The sequence below is a fragment of the Sparus aurata genome, chromosome 12, assembly GCF_900880675.1.
Source record: "Sparus aurata chromosome 12, fSpaAur1.1, whole genome shotgun sequence".
Taxonomy (NCBI): domain Eukaryota; kingdom Metazoa; phylum Chordata; class Actinopteri; order Spariformes; family Sparidae; genus Sparus; species Sparus aurata.
Genome location: NC_044198.1, coordinates 27,221,750 through 27,243,038, shown reverse-complemented (window position 1 = coordinate 27,243,038; position 21,289 = coordinate 27,221,750). Strand labels below are relative to the sequence as shown.

Genomic DNA, 21,289 nt, shown 5'->3' with positions numbered 1-21,289 from the left:
TCCAGGTTCTCTGGCTCCCCCCACCATCAATAACACAGTAGCGCAGAGATTGAAAAGTGGCTGAAGGTATGTTGATTGCTGCTCAGTGGCACATTCTGATCCCTAGACTAGCAAACAGATTCTCAGAGTGGTATGCTGCTATAATTACGCTGTTATTCCACCGACACAATGTGTATGTGCCGCTTGAGATTGTTATGGCACTGAGAGACTGTTGGATGGGTACCGCTCCCTGATGAATATGCAAATATAATGCCACTGGGCTGGTTTGACGACAAGTAGTGTCATAAATGTGTAAAAAAAAAAAAGTGTCTTTGTTGACAATGCTAACATAACACATTGCCATAAGTGAACGAACGTAGGAACGGTATATACCAGTGTAGGGATCGGTATATGCCACTGAGCAGCAATCGACACCTACAGCCACTTCTCGATCCCGGTGTCACTCCAATAACATGCACATTAGGTTGATTCTCCAGTCCGTGTCCTTGACCGAGGCACTGGCTAACATCTGGAGTTGGTTCTCGGGCCTGACACACGCTGCCCACTGCTGCCTCAGGATGGGTTGAATACCAACTTCATCTTGTTGTATTTTGTATGATACGTGATCAAATAAATACTGAGAAAGTAAACAGTCTTACAACAGGCTGGGAAAAAAAGCCATTAATAGGTCATCAATAGGGGTGGGAACATCTTGGCACCTCACAATTCGATTCGATTCCGATTCCGAGATCAATGATTTGACTCTAAAAGGATTATCGATGCATCTTGATGCAACAATTTTTTTGTAATAATCAAATCTGAATTTGCTAATAACTTCCTACTTTTGTGGAGATCATTAAAGAAAATCAACAGATTAATTAACTTCATATTTAAATAATATTTAATTATTTTAATATTCAATTAAAGAAAAAGCTTTTCTTTGTCATAAATAGATTTGACTTGAACACAGAATCCTCCTGTTAAAACAATATACTGTAGCCTATATAAAAATAAAAAAAGCTTTAATGCAATAATCAATGCAGCTTGCATTTCAACACATTAACAACCTATGTATCAGCTCTCATACTACAACATGGCCACTTTTGGTCATTGATAATAAGAAAATAAACAGATAAATTTTTATTCTCTGTGTGTCATTAAAGAAAAAGCTTCTCTCAGTCAAAGATAAGAATAAGACTTCTCTTATCACAAAATCCTCCTGTGATGGGCAGCATATCCCAATGCTATGCTACTTTATGCCGCTTGCATTACAACACATTGTGCAAAAGGTTGTTTCAAAACGTGTTGAAATGCAAGCGGTGCGCAACAAAGCGCGACTGAATACAGATGTAAGTCCTCGACAATAAAAGTTTCGATAGAGTATTTAATTCTCTTCGCCCTTTCCAAGTTGGGTGGAAATTTTGATATCAGTTGCTCGATGATCCTCTAGCTGGAAGCAACTACAATCGTGCTTCCACACGCTCGCTGTTGAAGTGGAGGCTGCCAGTTGAATGTTGAGCTGAGCCATCTCATGTTTTTTTGTTATGTGCGCACTATTGACTGTCCGGGCGCTGCACTTCTGCAATTACGAGTTCCACCTCTTGCATTCCGCCGGCATTACGTTGTCAATAGGCTATATGCACACTCACTTCCGCATTCCAACTCAGCCAGCTCGACCACTAACAGCCAAGCGATGGCGTTCTTCAGCAGCAGACATAGTATAGATTGTGTGGATGATGAAGACTAATGTTATCATATATTTTTTGTGCTTCTTAGTAAAATCATTGTAGACACTGATACACTGTTTAAATGGTAACATCTTAATTGTTTTTCTATAGGTTTGCATCCTATGACCTCCTCATGCGCTTCTGGGCACAAGTAGAGCCTGCACTGACTTCCATGGCCAGTGTAACACAAGCACAGAGAGGTAGCTTCACAGAGCCAGCTTCCACTGCAGTAAGTTATAATAATGTTGTTGTTGTTGTTGTTGTTGTTAATATAATTCGTTTTGATGCACCACAGAGCATCACAGCAAGTGATTCCTGCCTTTGGCCATGAAACTTTTTAACTCCTTGTTGTGATTGTCACATACTCTGACAATAAATTGAGAGAAGCATAATGTAATTTTAAATTTTCTTTTGATCAAACTCATTCCCTGCAGCCCACTGATGAGATGTTCATGTTTCTGAACTATCTTGCACTGGGTTCAAAACAGCGTGACCTTGCCGACCGATATGGAATCCACCAGTCCACAGTCAGTCACATGATAACAATTTGGAGCAACTTTATGTACTCTCTACTTGGGTCAGTGAGGATCTGGATACCAGAGGAGAAAATCAGGGAACATTTGCCTCCAGAGTTCAGGGACTATGCAGACACTCTACAGTCATCCTGGATTGCACCGAGCTGAGGTGCCGATGCCCATCATCACCTAAAACATAAAGTTAAGTAATATTCAGTTCCAGAAAACAAAACCAATCACACTTTGTAGTGAAGTCGGTTGATTTGAGGAATACAATTAAACACACTGAGGCAAAATAAAACGACGCCATGTGTTGGCAGTAAACACAGGGGTTTCACTTAGGAACCATCAATAGATTACTGTCTGACTTCAACAGAAACAATTATGATTTAACCCATTGATTGACTCCAAACCGATGCCGAATTGTATTAATACACTGGGTGATTAGGACACACCTTGTTATATGGACTTTAGTGCTCCTCATATTTGTTTTTAATGTTTTTGATGTAAAATGTTTTTTCCAATAGATTCGTTCTCATCAGATCCACTGACTCAAAATCAATGCCGAAATGTCTTCCTAACAGGTTGAATGAGACACACCTCTTTCTGTTGAGTTTTAGTGCTCCTCACATGTTTCGGAACGTTTTGTGTGTAAAATCATCATTTTCTGAGCGGAGTTTCGCCGCGGTCTTCTATAGAACGGAGCCCATGCGTGCAGCGGACACTCAGAACCTCCGGAGTCCCGGAGTGGAATGAACCAAAACGAGGAAAACACTCGTATGTTCGCTCCATGTAGTGAAACGTGGCTGCGATGCATATGTCCCCCTCTGTGGCCACTCCAGGGCTCTGAACATTAGTGTTATTAAAATAAGAAACTTTTACTCACCTATCCTGTGTAACTTTACTTGGGGTTTCCAGCAGATATCCAGCATGACGCGCTGCCGATCGATCTCTTCCTCATACTGGACGATAGTTGTTTTAAAAACTCTGAATATTTCTTCAGCAGCAGCAGTTAGTCGCTCGTTGACAAACTCTCTCAAACTCTCAACTGAACTCATTGTTCTTTAATTACTCATTCAATAATGAGCTGCGCTGTGACTCAGTACCGTCTTCACTTCATTCATTACACACAGCCAGCTAATGCTACTAGCTGCTACTGTTTACTTCCGCTAGGTGCTACGTTCTATAGCTCCGACAAGGGATGTGCGGAAGCTTTTAGTTCCGCTTCAGACTGAAGACATTTAATTCAGAACTTCTTTAAAACATATCTGACTAAAGTTTTAAACTTGAGCAAAATATTTGGGCCAACAAAAGTTCTCCAGTTGCTAAGCAGACTCAAAAATAATTTAACTTCTCTTGTCCATTTCTTACATGTTATTTAAATTAATTTAATTAACTATATTTAACAGCATTTTCATACCCTTTTCACACAGTGTGTTTACACTATGTTTGTGTGCTCCTTGTATTAAGGTGTAGATCTACTCTGCTTAACTCCACAAAGAAATGTGGTACTCTTTTCTACACTGCTAACTTTATTAACATTTTGGTTTCATACATGGAAGCTACTGTAAAAACTACACATATTTAACATATAACTGTTTATATAAAAACAGGACACGAGGAGCGATAATAAGTGGGACACATGAGACCGATTCACTCGACTTTTTAATCATCACCGTAACAAATATGGACAAAAAAGCATGAAGATAGACACAAACATATTTTGACATCTTCTCAAGGGAAAATTGTACACATTCAGCGTCAGCTCATCATTTCTCCTGTGTATATTGATCCTCTAAGGATTCTTCAAGTAAGTCATTTAAAGTTCAAGTTCTGCAATTACATGTGAAACACTAGAACTGAACCACCTCCAACATATTTTGGAAATACTAGGCTACTCGCCTGTACATGTCATCAAATGTCTCATCAAAGCAGACTGATCAGACCATCTTTCCCCAGGTCTTGCAAGGTTACGATTTCTCACCTGTGTGAGTTCTTATGTGAACTGTTAAGTTTGCACGTTGGCTGAACGCTTTCCCACATTTTTTGCAAGTAAATGGCTTCTCACCTGTGTGGGTTCTCATGTGGACTGTTAATTGGCTATGAATCCTGAAATCTTTCCCACATGTTATACAAGAATACGGCTTCTCACCTGTGTGGACTCTCATGTGAACTGTTAAGTTTGCACGTTGGCTGAAAGCTTTCCCACATTTTTTGCAAATAAATGGCTTCTCACCTGTGTGGGTTCTCATGTGCACTGTTAATTGATTATGAATCCTGAAATCTTTCCCACATGTCTTGCATGTAAACGGCTTCTCACCTCTGTGAATTCTCATGTGACTTCTTAAGGAAGTATAATATCTGAAAGCTTTCCCACATGTTTTGCAGGTGAACGGTTTCTCACCTGTGTGGGTTCTCATGTGTTGATTCAATTCACCATGAGACTTGAAATCTTTCCCACATGTTTGGCAAGAATATGGCCTCTCACCTGTGTGGATTCTCATGTGATTTTTTAAGGTACTGATTAGCTTGAAAGCTTTCCCACAGGTTTTGCAAGTAAACGGTTTCTCACCTGTGTGGACTTTCTTGTGATCAGTTAATCCAGTACGACTCCTGAAACACTTTCCACAAATTTCACAGGTAAAAGGTTTCTCACCTGTGTGGGTTCTCATGTGAATTTTTAAAGTATTGTTCAGCGTGAAGGCTTTCCCACATGTTTTGCAAGTAAACGGTTTCTCACCCGTGTGAATTCTCATGTGGTCTGCGATGCGTGCACGTTGGCTGAAAGCTTTCCCACATGTTTTGCAACTAAACGGTTTCTCACCCGTGTGGGTTCTCCTGTGGTTAATCAATTGACTCTGAGACTTGAAATCTTTCACACATGTTTGGCAAGAATATGGCCTGTCATCTGTGTGGGTTCTCATGTGAACTGTTAAGTTACTGCTTGTCACGAAAGCTTTCCCACATGTTTTGCAAGTAAACGGTTTCTCGCCTGTGTGGACGCTCATGTGAACAGCTAAGCTTGAACGGAGGCTGAAAGCTTTCCCGCAAATTTCACAGGCAAAAGGCTTCTCACCTGTGTGAGTTCTCATGTGACGTGTTAAGTTTGTACAGAGGCTGAAAGCTTTTCCACATGTTTTGCAATAATACGGTTTCTCACCTGTGTGGATTCTTAGGTGTGAATTCAATTGGGACTTAAACTGAAAAGTCTTTCCACATGTGTCACAGTTGAAAGATTTTTCATCTGGGTGAGTGTTATGTTGAATGTCTGATGAGGTAGAGTTTTTTGCATTATCACTTTGACTTTTGCTTCTGTGATGTCTTTTCTTTGGCTCTCCATCTCCAGCTGATCCTGAGTCTCCATGTTTTCCTCCTTTCTGGTCTCGGCTCTCAGCTACATGAGAGTTGTTAGAGAGGAGCTGGTGGTCACTTGTTGGTTCTGCTTCACTGTGGTCACTTTCCTCATAAGTTGGAGTCAACATGGCGGTATCCGTCTCCACCTTCAGTACAAGCTGCTCTCCCTCCTGACTGGTACAGAGTTCCTCCTGTTCCTCTTTAATCTCTGGAGGCTCTGGGTCCTCTTGGTCCAGACTGGAGTTCCTCTCCTGGTTACAGAGCTGCTGGTCAGCGAGAACCTCCTCCTCCTTACAGACATGTTGCTGTGGGAGCTCTGGAGGAACAAAAGACAGAGAATTCATAATATATACATATCTGACTACAGTTTTAAACTCAAAGAAAATGATAAGGCGAACAAAAGTTATCTAGTTACTAAGCAGACTCAGAAAGACTTCAAATTATTTTTCCATTTATTACACGTTATTTAAATTAATTTAATTGTATTTAACACCATTTTCATACACAGTGTGTTTACACTATGTTTGTGTGCTTCTTGTATTAAGGTGTAGATCTACTCTGCTTTATTCCTGGCTTTTAGTTCCGCTTCAGACTGAAATCATTGCATTCTGAACTTGTTTAATACATATCTGACTACAGTTTTAAACTTGAGCAAAATATTTGGGCCAACAAATGTTTTTCAGCTGCTAAGCAGACTCAAGGAGACTTTTAGTTTTTTTTTCTATTTCTTAAATGTTATTTAAATTCATTTAATTAACTATATTTAATACTCTTTTCACAGTGTGTTTATACTATGTTTGCATACTCCTTGTATTAAGGTGCAGATCTACTCTTTTCTAAACTGCTACTTTGAACTTTATGGTTACATACATGGAAGCCACTGTAAAAACTACAAGTATTGAACATATATGTTTATATCAAAGCAGGACACGAGGAACGATAATAAGTGGGACACATGAAACCGATTCACTCGACCTTTAATCACAATGTTAACAAATATGATCAAATCAGCATGAAGATAGACACATAAACATATTTTGACATCTTCTCAAGGGGAAATTGTACACATTCAACAACAGCGTCATTTCTCCTTTGTATATTGATCCTCTGAGGATTCTTCAATTATGTCATTGAAAGTTAAAGTTCTGCAATTATGCATGTGCAGTAGGTAGAAATTGGCAGTTTAGTAAAATGCCCCTCGTGAGTAGTCACACCTTACTTAACAGGTCTTATGACCACCTGGAAAATCCTACATCAGCTTGGATGGTGTTGATTGCATAAACAATCTCATCAATCAGATCATCAGTATCATTATTCCTCATGGACCATTTTAAGCTGTTGAAGTGTTACTTCCATTTGTTGGCAGAGAAGTACTTTCCTTTTTGTGTGACATATTAAATGTGCAGGGTGTTAGATGAGTTGAAATTTGAATAAAATGTATTCTGTTCTCTAATGTGTGCAGATAAGAATTGAAATGTTATGTTGAAATGAAATGTAAATATATTTCTCTTTGATTACCATAGCTTACCTTTTGCAAAATGCACATCAAAACACTACAGTATCAGAATAAAACACTTCAATTAATGAGTAATAAAACGGCAATTAACAAGGTGTAAATACTCTTGGCACAGTCTTAATACAAAAAAACTCACTTGTATGAATAATACTTTGATATTAACTTAAAACATCTTGGATTCAACTGGGAGAATGATGAATATACTTATCTACTTAGCTTCTTTGATTCTTACTAGATAATCAATTGCAGGAAAAAAATGTCCACTGCTGCTTTAAGGAAAAACACAAATGAAATGTCTGAGCGATAGAAACTTAATGGCAGCTAACAAGAACTTGTGCTACTCTCAAGACGCTCTCCTTAACGTGCTTGCTTGTGTAGCCTTGTTCGTTTCCCACTTGTATTCACACTAACAGTTCATGACGTGGCACTTCCCTTTACCGCATGTGGCCTACAGCTACTCCATCTTCATCCGCTCGGAGTCTTCACCGATGCAGAGGTGTTTGACTATGCCGCCCATTGATCTGATGTGAGACTCCATTTTCCTTTACTGATGTTTATTCGTAGCGTAAAACTAGAAGTTCAACTAAACAAATAAAAAACAACATCAGATATAACGGTGTAGCATCCCCGGCTAAATGATGGTCGAACTCTCAAACTGATGGTTCACAATGCTTTATTCCTTGGACCGTATTCAATGTAAACACACCGTAAGAGCTATGAAAGAAGAAAATAAAATACAGTTGCCTTTAAATTAAGTTATTTTTAACTGCTTTTATCTCGTAAACAATCATGTAAGTTGACTCTCCTTTTATCTATTTTAATAAACTCATTGTAGACTCACAGGTTTTACTGCATGAATTTAAATATATATTTTAACTGCTACGATTGATGTTACAATCATGAAGGAAAATTCACATTTTAACTGAAGGACAACCTCCCACAGAGTGCAATATAAAACAATATTTAACATGAAATTAGCATTTTCAACCGTTCGTTTTTAACTCAATAAACAGTTTTTAACCTTAGCAGACCTCACATAAAACAGACAAAATACGTCCTGTTGCATTAATAAAACAACCTACGAGTTAGCTTATAGCTTCATCTCATTTCCAATACAGACCGACACGGCAGCTTGGCCGATGCTAATAGTAGCTACCGCTGACCACAACACGTTTTATACATGAAAATATCCACGGCAACCGAACTCGAGCCGGACATAAATATGGCATGAAAAGGTAACAAAACAAACCTTGTGCCCCTTATTAGCCAGGTGCTAGGGCGTTTCATGTGAGTTAGGCACACTTTAGCATTGAAGACACTCTTATCCTTGCAGACACACTTTTCCTACCGCGGTAAAGTCCAAAAGCACCGGATGTGTACAAGGTCTCGGCTAGACGCTTTCAAAATAAAAGCACTGAATGTAACGTCTGCTTAATATATAAAAAATAAAAGCCTGGCTTTAAAGAATGTTAATAAGTAAGCATAAAAACACATTTACAGAAATACTATGCTCATATTAAAGATCATTTACAAACGGTGATTACAGAAAGAGCATTGATTAACACTGTAGCAAACACCAATACATTTGCACAGGGTAATATTGACCACTTTAGCCTGCTCAATCAACGGCAGAGTCATCCCCCAAAGGCAATCCTCAGAATCCAAATCTTAAGCATAGACTACTCAAAAAAGCACCTTCACACAGCAGCAACACCACGAAGCATTACAAAAAAAGCGAACCAACAGGTACTCTTCATTTTCCATGAATCTTATGGAGCTACCAAAACACCACTTCCGGCTTATATCTTATCAAAATAAAAGCATGTACAAGCATTTCAAAATAAACTCAAAACAGCTGCAATTACACAGAAATTCTTGCACATCTTGACCAAATACACACACATCACATCACCACAATACCTTGACTAATTGTGTTGCTTGGCCTGATGAGGGTTTCTGCAAAATGTGATGCAAATCGGCCAATAGATGGCGATTTTATGGCTAAATGACCAAAGAACAGCTGGAATGTGTTGACTTTTGAGTTGACAGGCTTTCTCCACCAGAGGGCAGTGCTGCCTTGTTAATGGATACAAGCCTGTTTAAGAGTCTGTAGTGTCATGCAGTGCACTCCTCTCATTGTTTGCTCTCTATGTAGATTGAAGGGAGTTCAGTGCACATTATTTAATACCGGGGAGAGCAGGATACCAAATTATAAAGGAACGACTTCCACAACGGAAGGTGTTGCGTGAACAAGCCCCGTCAGCATCATGCCTCGTTCCAGCATGCCCTGACAAGTGTGGACTGCGAAGGCCCGTTCATCGCTGCTTGCAGCTTTAATTATTATTTATATTTGTGAATACAAATGTGCTATTCTGTCTTTTGAAATATTCTGTTGTTTGGCTGCTGGGACAAACAAATTTCCCCGCCTGGGGGACATTAAAGGATTCCTTTAATTCCTTTTATGCTGTGTTAGTCCTAGCATTTGCATATATCATCCTACTGTATTGTTTTAGTCCCTTGTGTTTTCAGCCTCTATGCTTTTTGCCTTTTACTGTTGTAGTCTATCTGTTTTTAGCTCCAGTGTGTCCTCATGGGGGCTTGCCAGACTGGGAGTTGTCTCTGGTCTGCTGCTGGGGGTGCTGTCCCATGGACAGTTTCGGACCGGGTGGCTAGAGGGCTCTGCACCTTGGTGTGGGGCCTCCTGTCTGCTCGGGTTGGGGTGGTCTCTGTGGCGGTGCTCCCTGCGGCCTTGGATCGTGATCTCTCTCAGTGTGGCTGGCCCCGAAAGGTAGCTTCTTCCTCGCCTCAGGTCTTATTGCCCGGCCATGTCTCTTATGTGACAACTAATGTGGGTGTGAGTGTGTGGGTCTGTGTGTGTGTGTGTGTGTGTGTGTCTGTGTGTGCGTATCTTTGGGAGTGTGTATATGAGTGTGTATGTATGTGGTTATCTCTCTGTGCATATCTGTGGGGGTGGGAGGGTTGGGTTCTTTTGATTTTCTTTTCTTGATTTTCTGTGTTGCTTTTAATCTCTGTTGTGGTTTTGAATCTCTGTGAAGCATGTGCTACTTTCTGTATGAAAAGTGCCATCCAAATGTAAATTGACTGATTGATTGATTTCTGATTCTGATCAGACAAACTTTGCCCAGGCAAAATTATGGTTTCTCACCTGTGTGGACTCTCATGTGATGAGTTAACCGAGCACGATACCCGAAAGCCTTCCCACAAATTTCACATTTAAAAGGTTTCTCACCTGTGTGGGTTTTCATGTGTCCCTTCATACTAGATGAATCAAGTAAAGTTTTCCCACATGTTTTGCAAGTATACGATTTCTCTCCTGTGTGGATTCTCATGTGATTTGTTAATAGATCACGACGCCTGAAAGCCATCCCACAAATTTCACAGGTAAAAGGTTTCACTCCTGTGTGGATTCTCATGTGATTTGTTAATAGATCACGACGCCTGAAAGCCTTCCCACAAATTTCACAGGTAAAAGGTTTCTCACCGGTGTGGGTTCTCATGTGGATTACTATATATGCACGTTGGCTGAATTTCTTCCCACATGTGATGCAAGTAAACGGTTTCTCTCCTGTGTGAATTCTCATGTGCCTTTTCACACTAGATGAATCACGTAATGTTTTCCCACATGTTTTGCAAGGAAACGGTCTCTCATCTGTGTGGACTCTCATGTGATTAGTTAATAGAGCACGACTTCTAACAGCCTTCCCACAAATTTCACAGGTAAAAGGTTTCTCACCTGTGTGGGCCATCATGTGGGTTGTTATGCCTGTACGTTGACTGTATGCTTTCCCACATATGTTGCAAGTAAATGGCTTCTCACCTGTGTGGGTTCTCATGTGAACTTTTAAGTTATTGTTTAGCGTGAAAGTCTTCCCACATGTTTTGCAAGTAAACGGTTTCTCACCCGTGTGAATTCTCATGTGGTCTACAAAGCCTGTACGTTGGCTGAAAGCTTTCCCACATGTTTTGCAACTATACGGTTTCTCACCTGTGTGGGTTCTCCTGTGCTTAATCAAATGACTCTGAGACTTGAAATCTTTCCCACATGTTTGGCAAGAATATGGCCTGTCATCGGTGTGGGTTCCCATGTGAACTGTTAAGTTACTGTTTGTCACGAAAGCTTTCCCACATGTTTTGCAAGAATACGGTTTCTCACCTGTGTGGATTCTTAGGTGTGAATTCAATTGGGACTTAAACTGAAAAGTCTTTCCACATGTGTCACAGTTGAAAGATTTTTCACCTGGGTGAGTGTTATATTGAATGTCTGATGAGGTAGAGTTTTTTGCATTATCACTTTGACTTTTGCTTCTGTGATGTCTTTTCTTTTTCTTCTGCTCTCCATCTCCAGCTGATCCTGAGTCTCCATGTTTTCCTCTTTTCTGGTCTCGGCTCTCAGCTACATGAGAGTTGTTAGAGAGGAGCTGGTGGTCACTTGTTGGTTCTGCTTCACTGTGGTCACTTTCCTCATAAGTTGGAGTCAACATGGCGGTATCCGTGTCCACCTTCAGTACAAGCTGCTCTCCCTCCTGACTGGTACAGAGTTCCTCCTGTTCCTCTTTAATCTCTGGAGGCTCTGGGTCCTCTTGGTCCAGACTGGAGTTCCTCTCCTGGTTACAGAGCTGCTGGTCAGCCAGAACCTCCTCCTCCTTACAGACATGTTGCTGTGGGAGCTCTGGAGGAACAAAAGACAGAGAATTCATAATATATACAGTCATATGTATGTCATTATATAGATAGTTAGATAGATAGATAGATAGATCTCAACCCTCACAATGTGTTTGGGTCTGCCAAGTCTGTCCAGCTTCCTCCCCTGCCAGCGGATCTGACTCACCACCAGGTGGTGATCAGTTGACAGCTCAACCCCTCTCTTCACCAGAGTGTCCAAGACATACGGCCGAAGGTCAGATGACACGACTACAACGTCAATCTTGACCTCCGTCCTAGGACATCTGGTGCCAGGTGCACAAATGGACACCCTTATGCTTGAACATGGTGTTTGTTATGGACAAACTGTGACTAGCACAGAAGTCCAGTAACAAAACACCACTCGGGTTCAGATCGAGGCTGTTCCTCCCAATCACATCCCTTCGGATAACACTGTCCCCCACGTGAGCATTGAAGTCCCACAGTAGAACGACGGGGTCCCCAGTTGTGGCACTTTCCAGTACCCCTCCCAGGGCCTTCAAGAAGGCCAGGTACTCTGCACTGCTGTTCGGCTCATAAGCCAAAACAACAGTGACAAACCTATCCCTGACCCGAAGGCGCAGGGAGGCAACCCTCTCGTTCACCAGGGTGAACTCCAACACATGGCAGCTGAGCTGGGGAGCTATGAGCTCGCCACCTCTCACTGCAAGCATCTCCAGAGTAGAAGAAAGTCCAGCCTATCTCAAGAAGTTGGGTTCCAGAGCCCAGACTGTGCGTGGAGGTGAGCCCAACTATCTCTAGCCGGTAACGCTTAACCTCCCGCACTAGCTGAGGCTCTTTCCCCCCCAGCGAGGTGACATTCCATGTCCTGATGGCTGGAGTCACTCGCCCTTTTTAGATAGAAAAGGCAGCACATTTGCTCCAAGGTAAGGGCGGCAATGTGCCGGCCTGTCTTTCTAAAACGGAGGCGTAATATTCCTCCTTTTCCAAAAGTTGCCTCTGAGGTAGGCGTAAACATGTGACGTGACGTGAAGCTCGAATTTGGGATGTGAATGATGACATAGAATTTGTCTTCAAAAAGGAGCTTTACATTGCACCCCATTGGAGTTTAGAACTGGGTTCTTAGCAGGGGGCTTTTAATTTGAAAGTAGCGGCCGGTCTTAGCTTTCGGACACAAAAACAAGCTAACACAACTGAACAGCTACAGAGACCGAGGAGTCGCTAGCATCTCCTGGACCTCAGCGGCTGTCCAGTTGTTCATCTTAATGTCCGCGGGTGAAATGAAGGACTGACTGCTGTGATCAGCTGTTTCCTGGTTTTAAAACTCCCCGGCTGTGGGTCGCCCAACAGTGCAGGTCATTGACACCTCCACCCACCTCACGCAGAGGCCGGCACATTTCCGCCTCGCTTTTAGATAGCAGTCGAGGCGGAAATAAGTGTACCCTCCGAGGCGGAATATCGGCGGACCACAACAGACCCCCAATTTGCCGCCCTCCTTCTAAAACCGCGGACCGAGCTGCCAAAAGGACGGGCAAATTGGCGGCTTGGTGCTCTGTCTAAAAACGGCTACTGTCCGGGGATTGGGTCGTTGGGGCTGTTTGCCTCGGGAGACCCAACCAGGAGCATTTAGCCCCGGCCAACATAGCTCCTACGATCATTCACGTGCTCAAACCCCTCCACCACGATAAGGTGCCATTTCAAGGAGGAGAAGAGAGCAGTGGCTGTAGAGAAATTTGGTCTGAACCCATATTGGTATGAAGATATCAAAGTCATTAATATATTGAAATAGTTGATAACAAATTAACTTTTCAAACACTTTAGTTATACTGTTAATCATGGAAATGGGTCTAAAGTTATTAAGATCAAGAGGATCATCACCTTTACGTAAAGGGTTAACTATGGCATATATTTTGGTCATGTTAAAATACGGTCATTTTGGAAGGGGGTTCTGAGAGTCATGGGTAAGAAGTTTGCTGAGAACTGACCCACTGGCTGGACATTGTAGAAGATATCCGATAAATGGAACAAATTACCTACAGTCTACAAATTAAAACAGAGCTATATAGTGTAAGATGGACAAAATGGGACCTGTATGTGACAAAGTAGTGTTTCCCCCTCTTGTGTTTTTGTATTGTTGTATATGTTTTTATTGATTGACGGAAAATAAAGTTTAAAAAACCCCCGAAACAATTATAACTTAACCCACTGACTCCAAACCGATATCGAATTGTATTAATACACTGGGTGATTAGGACACACCTTGTTATATTGATTTCAGTACTCCTTATATTTGTTCTTAATGTTTTCATGTAAAATGTTTGTCTTTTTTTCCAATAGATTCCATCTCATCTGATCCACTGATCCAAAATCAATGCCGAAATGTCTTCCTAACAGGTTGAATGAGACACACCTCTTTCTGTTGAGTTTTAGTGCTCCTCACATGTTTCGGAACATTATGTTTGTTAAATCTTCATTTCCTGAGCGGAGTTTCGCCGCGGTCTTCTATAGAACGGAGCCCAGCCGTGCAGCGGACACTCAGAACCTCCGGAGTCCCGGAGTGGAATGAACCAAAACGAGGGAAACACTCGTATGTTCGCTCCATGCAGTGAAACGTGGCTGCGATGCATATGTCCCCCTCTGTGGCCACTCCAGGGCTCTGAACATTAGTGTTATTAAAATAAGAAACTTTTACTCACCTGTCCTGTGTAACCTTACTTGGGGTTTCCAGCAGATATCCAGCATGACGCGCTGCCGATCGATCTCTTCTTCGTACTGGACGATAGTTGTTTAAAAACTCTGAATATTTCTTCAGCAGCAGCAGTTAGTCGCTCGTTGACAAACTCTCTCAAACTCTCAACGGAACTCATTGTTTTTTAATTACTCATTCAATAATGAGCTGCGCTGTGACTCAGTACCGTCTTCACTTCATTCATCACACAAAGGCAGCTAATGCTGCTAGCTGCTGCTGTTTACTACCGCTGGGTGCCACGCTCTAAAGCTCCGACAGGAGAAGTGCGGAGGCTTTTAGTTCCGCTTCAGACTGAAGACATTTAATTCAGAACTTGTTTAAAACATATCTGACTACAGTTTAAAGTCAAAGAAAATGATATGGCCAACAAAACTCAACAAGTTACTAAGCAGACTCAGAAAGACTACCATCTATTACACGTTATTTAAATTAATTTAATTGTATTTAACACCATTTTCATACTCTTTTCACATAGTGTGTTTGCACTATGTTTGTGTACTTCTTGTATCAAGGTGTAGATCTACTCTGCTTTATTCCTGGCTTATAGTTCCGCTTCAGACTGAAATCATTTAATTCTGAACTTGTTTAATGCATATCTGACTACAGTTTTAAACTTGAGCAAAATATTTGGGCCAACAAATGTTTTTCAGCTGCTAAGCAGACTCAAGGAGACTTTTAATTTTTTTTTTCTATTTCTTAAATGTTTTTTAAATTCATTTAATTAACTATATTTAATACTCTTTTCTCTACACAGTGTGTTTATACTATGTTTGCGTACTCCTTGTATTAAGGTGCAGATCTACTCTTTTCTAAACTGCTACTTTGAACTTCATGGTTACATACATGGAAGCCACTGTAAAAACTACAAGTATTAAACATATATGTTTATATAAAAGCAGGACACGAGGAGCGATAATAAGTGGGACACATGAAACCGATTCACTCGACCTTTAATCACAATGTTAACAAATATGGGCAAATCAGCATCAAGATAGACACATAAACATATTTTGACATCTTCTCAAGGGGAAATTGTACAACAAATTGTACAACAACAACAACAGCGTCATTTCTCCTTTGTATATTGATCCTCTGAGGATTCTTCAATTATGTCATTGAAAGTTAAAGTTCTGCAATTATGCATGTGCAGTAGGTAGAAATTGGCAGTTTAGTAAAATGCCCCTCGCGAGTAGTCACACCTTACTTACGGGTCTTATGACCACCTGGAAAATCATACATAAGCCGTGGCATGTCGATGTTCTCCCTCTCTCTGCTCCTTGGTGCGTGACCGTGTCAGTGTGTGTGAGTCTGCTGTGCTGTCCCACTGGGCTTGGCTTGTTGCACAGGAAGAGCTTGGGAGACTGGTGCTTGATGGGAGGGAAAGAATGAATCAATTAAAGGGTTAAGTGCAAGTGGCGGGTTGAGAGATTCTGAATAAACTTGCAGTCTCGCTTGTGCTGCAACATAACATCTTCTAGCCTTTCTACTTCTCTTCTTTTCCCTTCCAGCTTCATTTTTCAATCAGCACTTTCTGCTATAAGCTGAACTCTTTTTTCTCTGTGTCAATTTCCCTTTCTTTAGCTTCTCTTTCAGCTTTTAAGATTTGTTCTTCCACCTCAAGTCTTTGAATCTCTTCCTTTTGTTGATGTTGTGCATTTGCTATCTTTATCACATGTTTTGTGGCCATGACTTCAGCTGCCGCATGTTTTGCATTCAGGGACAGGATGGAAGAGTGTCTGGATATTTTGGAAGAAGCCTTTGACGTAGCGGTTTGAGCTGAGGAGACACCCGACACTGTACTGTCAAACACTGACAAGATATGTCTTCTGAATCATCACCACTGTGGAAGTTTTGAGCCTTGATATTTGCAATCCTAGTGAATGCCTGGCATGTGTCATTAATTCTCCAAATGTCAGGTTCAGGACTTGAAATGGCTCTTATTTCAAGGTAAGTATTGTCAATGTCAGCTTGGATGGTGTTGATTGCATTAACAATCTCATCAATCAGATCATCAGTATCATTATTCCTCATGGACCATTTTAAGCTGTTGAAGTGTTACTTCCATTTGTTGGCAGAGAAGTACTTTCCTTTTTGTGTGACATATTAAATGTGCAGGGTGTTAGATGAGTTGAAATTTGAATAAATGTATTCTGTTCTCTAATGTGTGCAGATAAGAAATGAAATGTTATGTTGAAATGAAATGTAAATATATTTCTCTTTGATTACCATAGCTTACCTTTTGCAAAATGCACATCAAAACACTACAGTATCAGAATAAAACACTTCAATTAATGAGTAATAAAACGGCAATTAACAAGGTGTAAATACTCTTGGCACAGTCTTAACACAAAAAAACTCACTTGTATGAATAATAATTTGATATTAACTTAAAACATCTTGGATTCAACTGGGAGAATGATGAATTTACTTATCTACCTAGCTTCTTTGATTCTTACTAGATAATCAATTGCAGGAAAAAAATGTCCACTGCTGCTTTAAGGAAAAACACAAATGAAATGTCTGAGCGATAGAAACTTAATGGCAGCTAACAAGAACTTGTGCTACTCTCAAGACGCGCTCCTTAACGTGCTTGCTTGTGTAGCCTTGTTCGTTTCCCACTTGTATTCACACGAACAGTGTCATGACGTGGCACTTCCCTTTACCGCATGTGGCCTACAGCTACTCCATCTTCATCCGCTCGGAGTCTTCACCGATGCAGAGGTGTTTGACTATGCCGCCCATTGATCTGATGTGAGACTCCATTTTCCTTTACTGATGTTTATTCACAACGTAAAACTAGAAGTTCAATTAAACAAATAAAAAACATCAGCTATAACGGTGATTACAGAAAGAGCATTGATTAACACTGTAGCAAACACAAATAAAAATACACAAGGTAATATTGACCAATTTAGCCTGCTCAATCAACGGCAGAGTCATCCCCATAAGGCAATCATCAGAATCCAAATCTTAAGCATAAACTACTCAAAAAAGCACCTTCACACAGCAGCCACACCACGAAGCATTACAAAAAAAGCGAACCAACAGGTAACATCACCGCTACAGGTACTCTTCATTTTCCATGAATGTTATGGAGCTACCAAAACACCACGTCCGGTTTGTCTTATCAAAATAAAAGCATGTAAAAGCATTTCAAAATAAACTAAAAACGGCTGCAATTACACAGAAATTCTTGCAGATCTTGACCAAATACACACACATCACATCACCACAATACCTTGGCTAATTGTGTCGCTTGGCCTGATGAGGGTTTCTGCAAAATGTGATGCAAATCGGCCAATAGATGCTGATTTTATGGCTAAATGACCAAAGAACAGCTGGAATGTGTTGACTTTTGAGTGGACAGGATTTCTCCACCAGAGGGCAGTGCTGCCTTGTTAATGGATACAAGCCTCTGTTTAAGAGTCTGTAGCGTCGTGCAGTGCACTCCTCTCATTGTTTGCTCTCTATGTAGATTGGAGGGAGTTCTCCTGACTTCAGTGCACATTATTTAATACCGGGGAGAGCAGGCTATCAAATTCTAAAGGAACGACTTCCATAACGGAAGGTGTTGCGTGAACAAGCCCTGTCAGCATCATGCCTTGACGACAGCATGCCCTGACAAGTGTGGACTGCGAAGGCCCGTTCATCGCTGCTTGCAGCTTCAATTATCATCTATATTTGTGAATACAAATGTGCTATTCTGTCTTATGAAATATTCTGTTGTTTGGCTACTGGGACAAACAAATTTCCCCACCTGTGGGACATTAAAGGATTCCTTTAATTCCTTTTATGCTGTGTTAGTCCTAGCATTTGCATATATCATCCTACTGTATTGTTTTAGTCCCTTATGTTTTCAGCCTCTATGCTTTTTGCCTTTTACTGTTGTAGTCTATCTGTTTTTAGCTCCAGTGTGTCCTCATGGGGGCTTGCCAGACTGGGAGTTGTCTCTGGTCTGCTGCTGGGGGTGCTGTCCCATGGACAGTTTCGGACCGGGTGGCTAGAGGGCTCTGCACCTTGGTGTGGGGCCTCCTGTCTGCTCGGGTTGGGGTGGTCTCTGTGGCAGTGCTCCCTGCGGCCTTGGATCGTGATCTCTCTCAGTGTGGCTGGCCCCGAAAGGTAGCTTCTTCCTCGCCTCAGGTCTCAGTGCCTGGCCATGTCTCTTAAGTGACAACTAGTGTGTGTGTATGCGTATCTCTGGGAGTGTGTATATGAGTGTGTATGTATGTGGTTATCTCTCTGTGCATATCTGTGGGGGTGGGAGGGTTGGGTTCTTTTGATTTTCTTTTCTTGATTTTCTGTGTTGCTTTTAATCTCTGTTGTGGTTTTGAATCTCTGTGAAGCATGTGCTACTTTCTGTATGAAAAGTGCCATCCAAATGTAAATTGATTGATTGATTGATTTCTGATTCTGATTCTGATCAGACAAACTTTGCCCAGGCAAAATTATGGTTTCTCACCTGTGTGGACTCTCATGTGATGAGTTAACCGAGCACGACACCTGAAAGCCTTCCCACAAATTTCACAGGTAAAAGGTTTCTCACCTGTGTGGGTTTTCATGTGCCTTTTCATACTAGATGAATCACGTAAAGTTTTCCCACATGTTTTGCAAGTATAGGGTTTCTCTCCTGTGTGGATTCTCATGTGATTTGTTAATAGATCACGACGCCTGAAAGCCTTCCCACAAATTTCACAGGTAAAAGGTTTCTCACCTGTGTGGGTTCTCATGTGGATTACTATATATGCACGTTGGCTGAATTTTTTCCCACATGTGATGCAAGTAAACGGTTTCTCTCCTGTGTGAATTCTCATGTGCCTTTTCACACTAGATGAATCACGTAATGTTTTCCCACATGTTTTGCAAGTAAACGGTTTCTCATCTGTGTGGACTCTCATGTGATAAGTTAATAGAGCACGACTTCTGACAGCCTTCCCACAAATTTCACAGGTAAAAGGTTTCTCACCTGTGTGGGCCATCATGTGGGTTGCTATGCCTGCACGTTGGCTGAATGTTTTCCCACATATGTTGCAAGTAAATGGCTTCTCACCTGTGTGGGTTCTCATGTGAACTTTTAAGGTACTGTTTAGTGTGAAAGTCTTCCCACATGTTTTGCAGCAATATGGTTTCTCACCTGTGTGGACTTTCATGTGAGCTGTTAAGGTACTGTTTAGTGCAAAATTCTTCCCACATGTTTTGCAAGAATACGGTTTCTCACCTGTGTGGACTTTCATGTGACGTGTTAAGTTTGGACGGAGGCCAAAAGCTTTCCCACATGTTTTGCAAGAATACAGGTTCTCACCTGTGTGGACTTTCATGTGACGTGTTAAGTTTGGACCGAGGCTGAAAGCTTTCCCACAAATTTCACAAATAAAAGGTTTCTCACCTGTGTGGGTTCTTAGGTGTGACTTCAATTGGGACTTAAACTTAAAAGTCTTTCCACATGTGTCACAGTTGAAAAACATTTCACCTTGGTGAGTGTTATGTTGAATGTCTGGTGAGGTAAAGTTTTTTGCATTATGACTGTTACTTTTGCTTCTGTGATGTCTTTCTTTTTTCTTCGGCTCTCCATCTCCAGCTGATCCTGAGTCTCCATGTTTTCCTCCTTTCTGGTCTCGGCTCTCAGCTACATGAGAGTTGTTAGAGAAGAGCTGGTGGTCACTTGTTGGTTCTGCTTCACTGTGGTCACTTTCCTCATAAGCTGGAGTCAACTTGACGGTATCCGTCTCCACCTTCAGTACAAGCTGCTCTCCCTCCTGACTGGTGCAGAGTTCCTCCTGTTCCTCTTTAATCTCTGGAGGCTCTGGGTCCTCTTGGTCCAGACTGGAGATCCTCTCCTGGTTACAGAGCTGCTGGTCAGCGAGAACCTCCTCCTCCTTACAGACATGTTGCTGTCGGAGCTCTGGAGGAACAAAAGACAGAGAATTAATAATATTAGCTCTATTATCTCTCTCTCTCTCTATATATATCTCTCTCTCTATATATATCTCTCTCTCTCTCTGTCTATATATCTCTCTCTCTCTCTATCTCTCTCTCTCTCTCTCTCTCTCTCTTATATATTTATATTTATATATAATGAAACGACACCCCGTGTTGGCAGTAAAAGGAAACACAGGGGTTTAGGAACCATCAGTAAATTACTTAAGACTCAAATAAAAACAATTATGATTTAACCCATTGACTCCAAACCGATGCTGAATGTATTAATACACTGGGTGATTAGGACACACCTTGTTATATGGACTTTAGTGCTCTGATATTTGTTATTAATGTTTTTGAATGTAAAATGTATTTTGTTTTTCCTATAGATTCCATCTCATCTGACCCACTGACTCAAACTCAATGCCGAAATGTCTTCCTAACAGGTTGAATGAGACACACCTCTTTCTGTTGAGTTTTAGTGCTCTACACATCTTTCAGAACGTTTCGTGTGTAAAATCATCATTTTCTGAGCGGAGTTTCGCCGCGGTCTTCTATAGAACGGAGTCCAGCCGTGCAGCTGACACTCAGAACCTCCGGAGTCCCGGAGTGGAATGAACCAAAACGAGGGAAACACTCGTATGTTCGCTCCATGCAGTGAAACGTGGCTGCGATGCATATGTCCCCCTCTGTGGCCACTCCAGGGCTCTGAACATTAGTGTTATTAAAATAAGAAACTTTTACTCACCTATCCTGTGTAACTTTACTTGGGGTTTCCGGCAGATATCCAGCATGACGCGCTGCCGATCGATCTCTTCCTCGTACTGGACGATAGTTGTTTTAAAAACTCTGAATATTTCTTCAGCAGCAG

General features: G+C 41.3%; 1 protein-coding gene across 1 annotated transcript; it reads right to left on the bottom strand.

Annotated features, from left to right (window-relative positions):
• Nucleotides 1-3,873: 3,873 nt before the first annotated feature.
• On the bottom strand, nt 3,874-20,169 carry LOC115592926 (zinc finger protein 850-like). Its single transcript, XM_030436192.1, has 4 exons — nt 19,011-20,169; nt 10,930-11,314; nt 10,628-10,845; nt 3,874-5,415 (listed from the first exon to the last, which is right to left on the bottom strand). The coding sequence occupies exons 1-4, from the start codon at nt 19,962-19,964 to the stop codon at nt 4,192-4,194; spliced, it is 2,781 nt and encodes a 926-aa protein (XP_030292052.1). The 5' UTR covers nt 19,965-20,169; the 3' UTR covers nt 3,874-4,191.
• Nucleotides 20,170-21,289: the final 1,120 nt, after the last annotated feature.